Raw genomic sequence first — 14,627 nt, 5'->3', positions numbered from 1 at the left:
CCCTCCAGTACACCGCAATACTCACAACAATAAAAGAGATACAACATAAAATAAAAGTAATAAAATTAACCAAATTAAGGAAACAAGTTAAAAGTCAGGCTAAGAAACACCATCCGTAGTAAGTTTCAAATTAAAAGTTATTTTCCAAGTGAAAAATTGAGAGGTTATGAAAATGAAAAACAAAAGAACCTACCAGATATAACCAAAGAGGGAGCATTAAAAAGCCTCTTTAAAAAGATGTGTTTTTAGTTGGGTTAAAAAAAAAATACTGAGAGATGAGGGAGCATGGCAAAGCTCTTCAGAGAGGGCGTTCCAAAGCCAAGTTCCAAAGATGGAACATAGGAAGCTGCCATATACTGAGTCAGACCATTGGTCCATCTCACTCAGGATTGTCTTCACAGGCTGGCAGCGGCTTCTCCCAGGTTGCAGGCAGGAGTCTCTCTCAGCCCGATCTTGGAAATGCTTCCAGGGAGGGAACTTGGGACCTTTTTGATGCTCTTCCCAAAGTGGCTCCATCTCCTAAGGGGAATCTCTTCCAGTGCTCACACTTCTAGTCTCCCATTCATAAGCAACCAGGGTGGACCCTGCTTAGCTAAGGGGACAAGTCATGCTTGCTCCCACCAGACCAGCTCTCCTCCATAGCTCTTATACCTCTTGGTATAAGTCAACTTCTAATAGGATCATTTCATTTCTGTGTGTGATATAACTCCGCCCCCACCTGCCCTACTAAACTGAGGACAGGGCTGTAGCTCAGTGGGAAAGCATCTGCTTTGCATGCAGAAGGTCCCAGGTTCAATCCTGGGTTGCATCTCCGGGTAGGGATGGGAAAGACTCCGGCCTGGAACCTGGGAGGGCTGCTGCCTAGTGTGTGCCGACAATACTGAGCTGGCCCATCTAGTCCATCATCCTGTTTCGCACACTGGCCCCACAGGCAAGAGATGAAGGCATGCCCTCTCTCCTGCTGTTGCCCCCCTGAAACTGGCATCTAGAGGGATCTTGCCTCTGGGGCTGGAGGTGGCCTATAGCCACCAACTAGTAGTCAATGATAGACCGGTCCTCCCTGGATTTATCTAAGCCAGTGGTTCCCAAGGTTGGGTCCCCAGATGTTATTGGACTTTAATTCCCATAATCCCCAACCAAAGGCCACTGGGGCAGGGGATTATGGGAGCTGAAGTCAGGTCTTGTGGTAGCAAGCATGGCTTGTCCCCTTAGCTAAGCAGGGTCTGCCCTGGTTGCATATGAGTGTGAGCACTGAAAGATATTCCCCGTAAGGGATGGAGCTGCTCTGGGAAGAGCAGAAGGTGCCAAGTTCCCTCCCTGGCAGCATCTCCAAGATCGGGCTGAGAGAGAGAGATTCCTGCCTGCAACCTTGGGGAAGCCGCTGCCAGTCTGTGAAGACAATCCTGAACTAGATAGACCAATGGTCTGACTCAGTATATGGCAGGTTCGTATGTTCCTATAAGTCCAATAACATCTGGGGACCCAACACTGAGAATCCCTGGTCTAAGCCCTTCTTAGAGCCACCCAGGCTGGTGGCTGTCACCACATCCTGTGGCAGAGAATTCCACAGGCTAACGATGCCGGGTGTGGGAAAAGCGCTTCCTTGTGTCGCTCCTAAAATCCATGGCCTTCGGTGTCATGGGATGGCCCCTGCTTCTAGGGTTGGGAGAGAGGGAGAGAAAATTGATCTGGGTCCACTCCGTCCTTCCACATCCTCACCCCCGTCTCTGCAGACATCTCTGCCTTCCTCCCAGCTACCTGCCCCCGCTGCCAGCAACTTGTCACGGCATTTGTTGACAACCTCATTGAACGCCGCCGCTCGCGACGTGACGGAGACCCATCTTTCACTCCCAGACAGTTTATGAAAGGGAGGGAGCGTGGAGGCGAATTGGGCATCAATACCGCGGGCGGAAAAAAGGCGTCAAACCCTTGGCTGATGAGACACCTCACCTGGGCCTGACGCGCACCGCCTCCAATTAAATCAAAATGGTTTGTTTTTAATGGTCTTTTACGCTGACAAGTGGGCTATCATTCCGGGCCTCGCGAGCTGTCAGAGAGGCGAGGCAAATTCGCCGTTGATAATGCCCAATGGTTCCAATTAGGCGCCACAGACGCTCCCGGCGCGCTAACGATCCCCCAGCCTCCCCCCAGGCCCCTTCGGCTTGCGGGGCGGCTGCGTCGTGTCGCCCACCTCCTCCACCGCAAATTACTGACACAAAACGAAGGCGCCCCGGCGTCTCCTCCCCACGCCAGGCCCGGGGTCTGTGGGGCTTAATGAGCTGATGGAAGTTCGCCGCGGCTGGCCCGCTAAATTCTTTTCTTGTTTGACAGGTGCTCGAGTGTTGACCTTATAAAAGATTTAGTGTTTCTCATTATTTTCTGCCAAGCGTCGTCGCCAAGTGATGGCTTTCACCGAGATCATTTGCATCTGGGTGTGTGTGTGTGTGTGTGTGTGTGTGTGTGTGTGTGTGTGTGTACACAGAAGGTGTGCACCTGTGGGCACCTTGGCGGTCTGCCCTCCCCGCTGGAAAACAGCCTGGCTTCCTTCGCCAACCAAGGCCTAGCGCTGTGGCGCTCCTCCAGGCCATGAAAACGGAGAGAGTTTTGCTGGAGGAGGAACTGAAGCGAGAGGAGGTTTTCCCACCCCTGACAGCAAGAGCCAGCCCCGAGAGATCCGAAGAAGCTGTGTGCCGCCGTCTTGACTCCGTGGCTCAATCGATGCCTTCCGGGGAAAGCATGTGGTATAGCCCTTCTGGGGCTGGCTGTGCCACTTCCAAAGGGCAGGAGGCGAGAAAATCAGGGTTGAGTGCAGGGGCGTAGATAGAGGAATGGGGAGGGCACATTCACCCCTCTCCTGGTGGCCCCTTGGAGCGAGGGAAATGATGAAAAAAATAGGGTGGGGTCCTGGGTTCTTTGAACCCATCCGCTCAGTTATAGCTATACCCCTGGTTGAGTGCTTTGCCTATTCATTCATCCATTTGTTCGTTCATTTATCAAACTTTCATCTCTGGGCGGTTAACAGAGGAGAGCTGGTCTTGTGGTAGCAAGCGTGACTTGTCCCCTTAGCTAAGCAGGGTCCACCCTGGTTGAATATGAAAGGGAGACTAGAAGTGTGAGCACTGGAAGAGATTCCCCTCGGGGGGGATGGAGCCGCTCTGGGAAGAGCAGAAGGTCCCAAGTACCCTCCCTGGCAGCATCTCCAAGATCGGGCTGAGACAGAGACTCCTGCCTGGAACCATGGAGAAGCCGCTGCCAATCTGTGTGGACAATACTGAGCCAGATGGACCAAGGATCTGACTCAGTGTAAGGCAGCTTCCTCAGTTCTAGGCAGGGCCAGCTTTGGGCTGGGGAAAGCAAGGCATTCAGTAGCATTGGGTGGTCCAACAATCCCTGAATTTTAGTGACCGGAGGGACCTCTGGTCCATACCCATGCTCAGTAACCGAGGACCCCTACTCAGGGATGCTCTGGTATTCCTAGCAGACAGCCACCCAGCCTCTGTGCAGAGACCTCCAGTGCAGGAGAGCCCATCACACCATGAGTCAGGCTGTTCCACAGAGCAACAGCCCTTGCAGTCACGAAGCTCCTCCTGAATCTGCTTCCTTGTCATTCCTTTGGCCCTCGTCCTGCCTTCAGGAGCAACTGAGGACCAGATCCCAGAATGAAATTCAGTATGCAAGCTCAGCACACCAGCCTTATACCCTACAGCTGCCCCGAGGTGACACCTATCCCTGGGAAATGGCTACTTTCTCTCTGGAGGAGTTTTTCGAAGAATTGTAGTTACGTGCCAGCAAAACAATTCAGACACATATGTATGAATTGGTGAGGAAGACATTGAAGTGGTGCGTAGCTTCTGCCTTTTAGGATCGACCATCAACAGTCAAGGATCCAGCAGTCAAGAAATACACCACAGACACGCACTTGGTAGGGTTACAATGAAGGCCTGGGAAAGGATATTGAAATGCCGTGATGTGTCTACACCTACAAAGATTAGAATCATTCAGACAATGGTTTCCCCCGTGACACTCGATGGATGCGAAAGCCGGACTTTGAAGAAGCAAGATAGAAAAAGCATTGATGCTTTTGAACTTGGGTGCTGGAGAAGACTTTTGAGGAGGCCATGGACAGCTAAGAGGACAAACCAATGGATCCTAGAACAGATCAATCCAGAATTTTCACTTGAGGCACAAACGACCAGGCTAAAATTATCATGCTTTGGAGATATTATGCGAAGACCCAGCTCACGGGAGAAGTCCGTCATGCTGGGGAAAGTGGAAGGAAAGAGAAGAAGAGGACGACCTGCAGCCAGGTGGATGGACTCAATCACGACAGCAAGGAATGCACCACTGAGAGACCTTCAAGGCTGAGTGGAAAACAGATCATCCTGGAGAGAATCTCTCTATGTGGTCACTAAGAGTTAACACCAACTTGACGGCACTTAATCAATCAATCAAACAAAAACAAACAAACAAACAAACAAACCCAAATCCTGCATCCACCAGAAAGATGATTCCCAGCATATGAAATGTCCATTTAATTTATTATTAGAAGGGAGAAGAGCTGGTCTTGCGGCAGCTTTGCTAAGCAGGGACCACACTGGTTTGCATCTGAATGGGAGACTACATGTGTGAGCACTGGAAGAGATTCCCCTCAGGGGATGGAGCCGCTCTGGAAAGAGCATCTAGGGTCCAGGTTCCCTCCCTGGCAGCATCTCCAAGACAGGGCTGAGAGAGAGACTCCTGCCTGCAACCTTGGAGAAGCCGCTGCCAGTCTGTGTAGACAATACTGAGCTAGGTGGACCAATGGTCTGACTCAGTATATGGCAGCTTCCTATGTTAACCCTGTAGCTCATAAAACCATTGCTCTAAACATCTATGTGAGGGAGGGGAAATCACCCCAATGGAATATAACCTGGCACGACAACCCTTTTAAGGTCACTGAGAGACCTTCAAGGCCAAGTGGAAGACAGATCATCCTGGAGAGAATCTCTTTATGGGGTTACTAAGAGTCGACACTGACTTGATGGCAATCGATCCATCATGGATACACGCATGTATATATACAGCTATGTCCACATTCATGCTACATCACTATGCACCCTAAGACACAGTGGGCCACTGTGTGGAACCGCATGAACTAGAGAGGCCTTGGGCTTGATCCAGCCGGGCTGTCCTTAGGTTCCTAAGACTAGCTTGCCATTTCAGATAGGAACATAGGAGAACTTCAAAGCTGCCGTCTACTGAGTCAGACCCTGGATCCATTGAGCTCAAGATCACCTACCCTGACCGGCAGCGGCTCCTTCTGTGCTTCAGTCAAGAGTCTTTCCCAGCCCTACCTGGAGATGCTGTCAGAGAGTGGAACCTCTCCGTAGAGAGGGATGCATGTAGAAGTATGTAGTACACCGCTCTGAGCTCCTTGGAGGAAGAGCGGGATATAAATGTAAAAATAATTATTAATAATAATAATAACCTGGGACCTTCTGCATGCAGACCTACAAATGCTCTTCCACTGAGCTCATCCATGAAGGGGAATAGCTTACCTCGCTCACATGTGCTCACCCATCCGAATGCAAACCCAAGTAGATCCTCCTTAGCAAAGGGCTCAATTCTTGCTCATTACCACAAGACCAGCTCTCCCCCCCCCCAAAAAAAAAATATCTTGGGATCCACTGCTGAGAACTATGACTATTCAAGACAAACGAGGTTGCCAGGCTCTGGAACCAGCAAACAGAGGCCAGCAAAAATAGCCCCCTGGTTGCTCAGACCAGTAGGCAAGCATGTCCCAGAGGTTTTCCCTGGGGCCAGAGAGGATTACCTGACCTGCTCAGGCCTATTTGTGCCAAGATACGGCCTCGCCTGGCTTCTCTGCACATCCCCTTCCGACCAGGTCTGGGTGGCAGTGCTCAGGACCTGATATCCCCCAGGCCACCCATTCAAGACCTGCTGTATGTTTTGACTTCAGAACAGTCTCAGCTGGGAAGGCAGAGTCAACCCAGCCAACCACCCGAATGGACTGAGGATGGCCATCAGCTTGGATGGCTTAACAGACAAATTCGTGGAGGGCAGGGCTACTAGTCTTGATGGCTACTAGTCTTGAGGCCGCCTCCAAACTCAGAGGCAGGATGCCTCTGAACCCCAGTTGCAGGGGAGTAACAGCAGGAGAGAGGGCATGCCTTCATCTCTTGCCTGTGGGCTTCCGGTGGCATCTTGTGGCCTACTGTGTGAAACAAGATGCTGGATCTTGGGCCTGATCCAGCAGGGCTGTTCTTAAGTCTGTTAGACCCAGCTCCATGCATCCCACTTACTCTAGAAGTCCTCTTATTTACAAACCAGGATTCAAAATGGACATGTGGAATTCTCTGCCACAAGATGTGGTGACAGCTAACAGCCTGGAAGGCTTTAAGAGGGGTTTGGATGACTTCATGGAGGAGAGGTCTATCAACGGCTACTAGAGGGCTATATAGGCCACCTCCAGCCTCAGAGGCAGGATGCCTCTGAGTACCTGTTACAGGGGAGTAACAGCAGGAGAGAGGGCAGGCCCCTTTCAGCTCCTGCCTGTGGGCTTCTCAGAGGCATCTGGTGGGCCACTGTGTGAAACAGGATGCTGGACTGGATGGGCCTCCTTGGGCCTGATCCAGCAGGGCTGTTCTTACATTCTTATGGAGTTTGGCTTCCGGGGGCAGAGCCACCGTTGTGCAGGCAGGGCCAAAGAACCCGGCCATCACTCCGTCTGGAGCCACCCCATCCGCCTTCTGCGTCTGACAGGGGGCGTGGCTATATTTGGGAGGGGCGTGGCTATATATGCAGGGGGCGTGGCTATATTTGGAAACAAGGAGTCCCGGCCTCGTAGGCAAGGCACTTCAGCCAGCTCCGGAACCGCATAGACCTCGTCGGTGAGGAGCTCCAGTTCCCCGCCTGGCTGGGGATGCGTCTCTCTGCCTTTCGAAGCAGGGGAAAGTGCTCCCCGCCAGCCTGGAAACCCAGGAAGTGCCTTGCAAACTTTGGTGGGTCCCAGTTTCCACATGTGGCCACACCCCCTGCCTCTGATGTCAGGTGCAGGGGGTGTGGCTAGAGCACCTAGGAGCCGCTGGTGGTGAATTGCACCCACACCATGGGCGGCTTCCTACCCGCCTGTTTGGCTTACATGACTCTTTGCTTTAGGAACATAGGAACACAAGGAAGGGTAAAATGTGCCGTCACAGGACCTCCAGTGACTGTTGCTGGTATGCTTCTGTATGCTTCTTTTTAGATTGTGAGCCCTTTGAGGACAGGGAGCCATCTTGTTTATTTCTTATTTCTGTGTAAACGGCCCTGAGCCATTTTTGGAAGGGCGGTAAAGAAATCGAAGAAATAAAATAAAATAAAATAAAATAAAGTCGATTCTGACTCCTGGCACCCACAGAGCCCTGTGATTTTCTTTGGTAGAATACAGGAAGGGTTTGCCATTGCTTCCTCCCATGCAGTGTGATGATGCCTTTCAGCGTCTTCCTATATTGCTCCTGCCCGATATAGTACCAGCAGGGATTTGAACCGGCAACCTTCTGCTTGTTAGTCAAGCATTTCCCCGCTGCGCCACTTAAGGTGACAGGAAGCTGCCTTATATTGAGTCAGACCCTCGGTCCATCTAGCTCAGTATTGTCTTCACAGATTGGCAGCAGCTTCTCCAAGGTTGCAGGCAGGAGTCTCTCTCAGCCCTGTCTTGAAGATGCTGTCAGGGAAGTAACTTGAAACCTTCTGCTCTTCCCCTGAGGGGACTATCTTACAGGGCTCACACTTCTAGTCTCCCATTCATATTCAACCAGGGCAGACCCTGCTTAGCTAAGGGGACAAGTCATGCTTGCTACCACCAGACCAGCTCTCCTGTCCCACACAATACTGAGTCAGACCCTTGGTCCATCTAGCTCAGTATTGTCAACACAGACTGGCAGCGGCTTCTCCAAGGTTACAGGCAGGAATCTCTCTCAGCCCGATCTTGGAGATGCTGCCAGGGAGGGAGCTTGGAACTTCTGCTTGCAAGCATGTAGATGCTCTTCCCAGAGCGGCCCCATCCGCTACGGGGAATATCTCACAGTGCTGAAACATGTAGAGGTCATTTTGCACAGTCAAGAACTGTGTTCTACCCAGGTTTGGGAGCTGTGTGAGTTCCCAATTTTTGGTTGTGTGGAAGCAAGGTGGGAGGAAAACCTGGGTAGAAGTGACTGTGTGGAAGCAAGGTAGGAGGAAAAGCTGCCCAGGTTTTCCTCCTAACTTGCTTCCACACAATCACTTCTACCCTGGTTTTCCTCCCATCTTGCTTCCACGTAATCACTGGTCAGATCGGGTCAGATCGGAGCTGCTGATGGTAATGGTTTTGCCACCCTGCTGGCACCCCAGTCCTCTGCCGCCTGAGACCACTGCCACCGCCTGCCTCCTGAAAGGGCCGCCCTTTTCATACCTGCAATAGCGTGTGCCCTCCATACAATCTGCTGGTGCTGTTTTCAACCGGCCTCTCCGAGGAAGAAGTCCACGGAGCCCGTGGTGTTGGGTTCTCCGGCACAGACGCAGGCTTCAGGTTTGTCAGCTTTAATGCAGACTTCCGTCACCTTTCCCTGTCAGATGCACACCCCTGACCTCGCATTGCCCTTGTCATGGCCTTAATGACTGACCCGGGATTAATCCATACTTCTCCAGTACTCCTCATAATGAGAGCTCTCATTTTTTTAAAAACAAACCGTGGGGGCGGGAGGAGAATCTTTCCCGACGTCGTAACTAGCTATTTGAATGCCCACGACAGACATTTTACTCCCAGGGATAAGAACAGGTTCTCCAAGATTGGGCTGAGGGAGATTCCTGCCTCCAACCTTGGAGAAGCTGCTGCCAGTCTGGGAAGACAGGACTGAGCTAGATGGACCAAGGGTCTGACTCAGTAGAAGGCAGCTTCCTATGTTCCTATATTCCTATGACTCATACAGAGATGCAGCAGTTTCCTCTGAAGGCAAGGGATTCTGCTGCCTCGTGAGTGACCTGCCGACCATGCCCACTGTGAAACGGAGGCGAAGCAGAAGGACCCGCCCCTGTAGAAAATTACTGGGAGGGGGCAAAGCTAGAGGCAGAAACCATCCAGCGTGCCCACAGCTCTGGAAGTCCCCTCTGTAGACAGTCCCTTTGGGCTCACAGGAGCCTCTAAGCCCGATTTAATTTCTCATGGCACACTTACCGGATTCAGTTTGGGAATGTCCGCTCTACAAATGACATTAATGTGCAACTAATTGTGCCTGTTGAGTTCGATGAGAGCCGAGGGAGATCTGCCCATCTTCACCGACCCCCCCACTTCACACACAAAAACAAGCCTGCTTAGACGGAACCCTAATTAAGGATGTAGACATCTAACTTGGAAAATGCCAACTGATCAGCCCCTAATGAGAGCTGAGGACTTAATACCTGGATGTCCACAATTATCTCCGCGGCTGGAGAGTCGTCTGCCAGTCTGCGAACTGGTCTTTGGTGTCATTAAAGGAGTTCATTAAAGCTTCTTTAGAACGGTGGGAGAAGGTTTCCAGCATGGGCCAGAGGCAAGGAAATGATCAGCCGTTCCCAACAGGCGGGAAAACTCACAGGGGGTTTGAGAGCAGGGGCAGCATTGAAACCAGCAAGGCTGAACAAGATGTGGAGGGAGCCAAGGGAACTGAGATGAGCTTCCATCCTGGAAAAAGGCTGGAAAGAATCTGCACCTCTGGCAGGAATGGGATGGATAAGGAGAATTAAGCATGGCTTAATCTTGGACAGAATCTCTATTATTATTATTATTATTATTATTTATTTATTTATTTATTTATTTATTTATTTATTTACACAGTCAGACAGGTGTTATTGACTGGTTTGTTTTATCCAGACATCGAGTCCTTCCCAAGGACCTGGGATGCCAGAATTTTATTGTCAATTGTTATAGATATCGTCGCAGAATATAGGCTGTTCCCAGTAAAGCTGCTTTTTGTAATTGGCTGATGGTGATTTCTGTGGCCCCTCTGGTGTCGAGGTGCTCTTCAAGGTCTTTTGGAACTGCACCCAAGGCGCCAATTACCACTGGGATTACTTTGGTCTTTTTCTGCCACAGCCTTTCAATTTCAATTTGTAGATCTTTGTATTTGGTGATTTTTCTATTTCTTTTACTTCTATTCTGCTATCCCCTGGTATTGCTATGTCGATGATGATGATGATGATGATGATGATGATGATGATGATGATTACATTTATATCCCGCTCTTTCTCCAAGGAGCCTAGAGCGGTGTACTACATACTTGAATTTCTCTTTCAGAACAACCCTGTGACGTAGGTTAGGCTGAGAGAGAAGTGACTGGCCCAGAGTCACCAAGCTAGTTTCATGGCTGAATGTGGATTTGAACTCGGGTCTCCCTGGTCCTAGTCCAGCACTCTAACCACTACACCGTGCTGGCTCTCTACAGTTGACATGGCTAATCAGATCCATTAGGGATGGCCGACCAGAGGCTTCCCAACTGCTGTTGGACTACAACTCCCATCATCCCCTGCTGCATTGCAGAAGTGGATGATGGAATCTGTAGTTTAAAAAAAACAGCTGGGAAGCCCCAGGTTAACTACCCCTGGGTTAGGTTAGTGAATTAAACGTCTTTTGATTAGCAAACATCTTGAAAGTGAAGGTGACGTGGAGGTGAAGATCACCTTCAAAAAGGTGATCAAACCACCTTTTGAGTGTTTTGAAGATGCCCCTGATTGATCAAAGAAGGTGCCCCGATTGATCAAGCAACCATTTCACCCCTGCTTGACAAGCTGCCAAAATCTTCTTGAACTATGATGACATGGTACAGAAGGCCCATCTTTCCTTCCAGGAGATCACCAAACAAAAAGCAGGAAGATTATTTCAGAAATTCAAAAGTGGGTCTAATGTTATAAATCCAAAGTTCCCAGTCTTGGGTGTCCCGAGGTTGTTGGACTACATATCCCATCATCTTCAGTCATTCTTCCCCACCCACTCCACACATGCACTTTCCCCAGCGATCTGTTGCGTCAAAGGGGTGTAACAGAGAATGGAATCCTTAGGGCTATTCAAATGTATCCTGCCCATAGGGTCCACCAGCACTGGAAACTGGGGATGGTGTCAGCTGAAATCGAAGCAGGGAAAACAGAACCAAAGACAGCTCACTAGATAGGATCAGGACCATGGAGAGCTCTCTAGGCAGAAGCCGGCAATCAACTGGGACAATAGGAACACAGGAAGCTGCCATATACTGAGTCAGACCATTGGTCTATCTAGCTCAGTATTGTCTTCACAGACTGGCAGCGGCTTCTCCGAGGTTGCAGGCAAGAATCTCTCTCAGCCCTATCCGGAGATGCCAGAGAGGGAACTGGGAACCTAGATGCTCTTCCCAGAATGGCTCCATCCCCCGAGGGGAATATCTTCCAGTACTCACACATGTGGTCTCCGATTCAAATGCAACAAGGGTGGACCCTGCTTAGCTAAGCCCTGTAATTAACCTCTTTTTAAAAGGGGGTCATTAAATGGGGCCATTAAATTCAGAGTTGTCTTCTATTCGGGTAAATATGGTACTTAATTAATTACTGAAATGAGGGCAATTCCTCTCATCCCCCTTCCTTCCTTCCAGTCCAGCCCCCCGCATCTACTGTGGGTTGAAGGGATTATGTTATAGAGGGACAAAGGATAATAATAATATTATTACATGATTACAGTCATCGTCTATTTGGGTAAATACGGTACTTAATGAGTTACTGAAAATGAGGGTGATTCCCACCAGCCCCCCTTCCTTCAGTCCAACCTCCCCGCATCTGCTCCTGAGGGCTGGGGGGATTATATTATAGATGGACATAGGATTATAATATTATTATTATTACATTATACATCCCCACCCACCAACACACTGCAATACCCTCGTGGGCCACCAGTGGTCCATGGTCCACTAGTCAGGAGCATTGAGGAGACCTAGTCTTGTGGTCACAATGCGCAAGCATGACTTGTCACCTTAGCTAGATAGACCAATGGTCTGACTCAGTAGATGGCAGCTTCCTATGTTCCTAAGTTTATTGAACAAAGTTACTAAGAAGGAAACGGTGGGGAGCCTCTGAGCTAGGACGTTGCTCCAGCAATGGCCTGTCATGGAGGCTTAAATAGTCTTTCATGGGAACAAAGGAAGCTGCCATATACTGAGTCAGACCATTGGTCCATCGAGCTCAGTATTGTCTGCACAGACGGGCAGCGGCTTCTCCAAAGTTGCAGGCAGGAATCTCTCTCTCAGCCCTATCTTGAGATGCCAGGGAGGGAACTTGGAACCTTCTGCGTGCATCGCACTTCCACTAAGCTATGGCCAGTCCCCTATGGGGAATATCTGTCAGTGCTCACACGTGTTTCCTCCTATTCAAATACAAACCAGGACAGATCCTGCTTAGCAAAGGGGACAATCCATGCTTGCTACCACAAGGCCAGCTCTCCTGCTTCCATTAGCCTGATGCCTCCAGCAGTGTGCAAGCACTGTAGGGGCTTAAAGGGGGCATGCCCCATTTCTCAAGCACAGCCTCCAAACTGAAGGGCTCTCTGCTTGTGTCTCATGGAAAGGTTAGAGTCAAGGGCTTCTGCCCATGGCAACCATCACGTCTTTCTGTCGCATGACTGTCGCATCGTCCTCCTTGTTTCTGCTGACTGCAACCATCACGTGACGTTCTTATTCCTTCTAGGCCGGTCCACACCTCTCTACCTTCCCCGATGAGGAGGCTCAGAGGAAGGCGTTTGCGCTTTTCCGTGCAGAGATCCCCGTGAGGACAGGCCTCTTCGCCCAGGGCCTCTATACCTCCGCCTAAGTTCGGAAGTAACGGGAGGAAAAAGAAAGGACGAAGCACATGGGCAGAGGAGGCATCCTTCAATTATGCTCAGCCGCAATCTATAACCATTTGTGTATGCCTTGTTTGTCTTTGTGTAATAGATTAAATTTATAATTTACCCACCGCATTTGGTTTCATTTAAAGAGGCAGTTCAGCCACCTAATGGCGCAGCTGGGAAATGACTTGACTAGCAAGCCAGAGGTTGCTGGTTCGAATCCCCACTGGTATGTTTCCCAGACTATGGGAAACCCCTCTTTCGGGCAGCAGTGATAGAGGAAGATGCTGAAAGGCAACATCTCATGCTGCGCGGGAGGAGGCAATGGTCAACCCCTCCTGTGTTCTACCAAAGACAACCACAGGGCTCTGTGGCCGCCAGGAGTCCACACCGATTCGAGGGCACAATTTACCTTTAAAGAGGCAGTCCACTGAGACGGAAGGAGGGCTGTGGGTCCATGAGAAGTGCTCTGTGGCCCTGGGCCAGAGGCTTTTTTCCACACTGGACCAGGGCATTTTTCATACAGGGCTTTGAGCTCACATCTCTTGCAGAATGGAGGATGCATGTTCACATACCAGCCAGATTTACCCCCAAGTCCCTGCAAGCTATCGGGAAGCACTTCATACACACACACAATTCGGGGAGGGAGCATGACGAAGCTCTTCAGGGAGGGCGTTCCAAAGCCAGGTTCCAAAGTTGGAACATAGGAACCTAGGAAGCTGCCATATACGGAGTCAGACCTTTGGTCTAACTAGCTCAGTATTGTCTTCACAGACTGGCAGCGGCTTCTCCAAGGTTGCCGGCAGGAATTTCTCTCAGCCCTCTCTTGGAGATTCTGCCAGGGAAGGAACTTGGAACCTTCTGCTTTTCCCAGAGCGGCTCCATCCCCTAAGTGGGGGAATATCTTACACTGCTCACACATCAAGTCTCCCATTCATATGCAACCAGGGTGGACCCTGCTTAGCTAAGGGGACAAGTCAAGCTTGTTACCACATGACCAGCTCTCCTCCCATTGTCTTCACAGACTAGCAGCGGCTTCTCCAACGTTGCAGGCAGGATTCTCTCTCAGCCCTATCTTGGAGATGTGTACTGTATGCTTTGGTAGTTTGTTGGTTCAATTAAAAAAAAATCGAGTCCTATTTTTTTTTAAAAAAAATCTTTTCCAATCTGGAGATGCTGCCAGGGAAGGAACCTTGGACCCAATATTCCCTGTAACAGATTCCCAGATGTTGTTGACTACAACTCCCACAATCCTCCCACAATCCCACAATTGTCCCCAAAAGAGCATCTAAGTTCCAAGTTCCCGCCCAGGCAGCATCTCTGGGCTGAGAGAAACTCCTGCCTGCAACCTTGGAGAAGAAGCCACTGCCAGTCTGTGTAGACAATACTGAGCTAGATAGACCAATGGTCTGACTCAGTATATGGCAGCTCCCTATGTTTCTATATTCCTATGACTCATACAGAGATGCAGCAGTTTCCTCTGAAGGCAAGGGGTTCTGCTGCCTCGTGAGTGACCTGCAGACCATTCCCAATGTGCTCCATTTATTTATTTATTTATTTATTTATTTATTTATTTATTTATTTATTCGATTTCTATACCGCCCTTCCAAAAATGGTTCAGGGAGGTTTACACGGAGAAATAACAAACAAAATGGAACCCTGTCCCCGAAGGGCTCACAATCTAAAAAGAAACATAAGAGAGACACCAGCAACAGTTACTGTGCTGGGGGTGAATAGGGCCAGTTACTCTCCCCCTGCTAAATAAAGAGAATCACCACATTAAAAGGTG

The 14,627-nt window shown here is 50.0% G+C and overlaps 1 protein-coding gene across 2 annotated transcripts in view; it reads left to right on the top strand.

The window, feature by feature from the left end:
* Positions 1 to 12,966, top strand: part of CFAP77 (cilia and flagella associated protein 77) — a 131,033-nt gene extending 118,067 nt beyond the window's left edge. For both annotated transcript variants that reach the window (XM_053281613.1, XM_053281612.1), the window contains one exon: positions 12,700 to 12,966. In XM_053281613.1, coding sequence (XP_053137588.1) covers positions 12,700 to 12,781 — 82 coding nt within the window. In that variant the 3' untranslated portion in view covers positions 12,782 to 12,966. The remainder of the gene's footprint in view (positions 1 to 12,699) is intronic.
* Positions 12,967 to 14,627: the final 1,661 nt, after the last annotated feature.

The sequence above is a fragment of the Hemicordylus capensis genome, chromosome 17 (genome assembly GCF_027244095.1).
Source record: "Hemicordylus capensis ecotype Gifberg chromosome 17, rHemCap1.1.pri, whole genome shotgun sequence".
Taxonomy (NCBI): domain Eukaryota; kingdom Metazoa; phylum Chordata; class Lepidosauria; order Squamata; family Cordylidae; genus Hemicordylus; species Hemicordylus capensis.
Note: the sequence above shows the minus strand (reverse complement) of the source record. Positions and strands in the feature narration are given on the sequence as shown.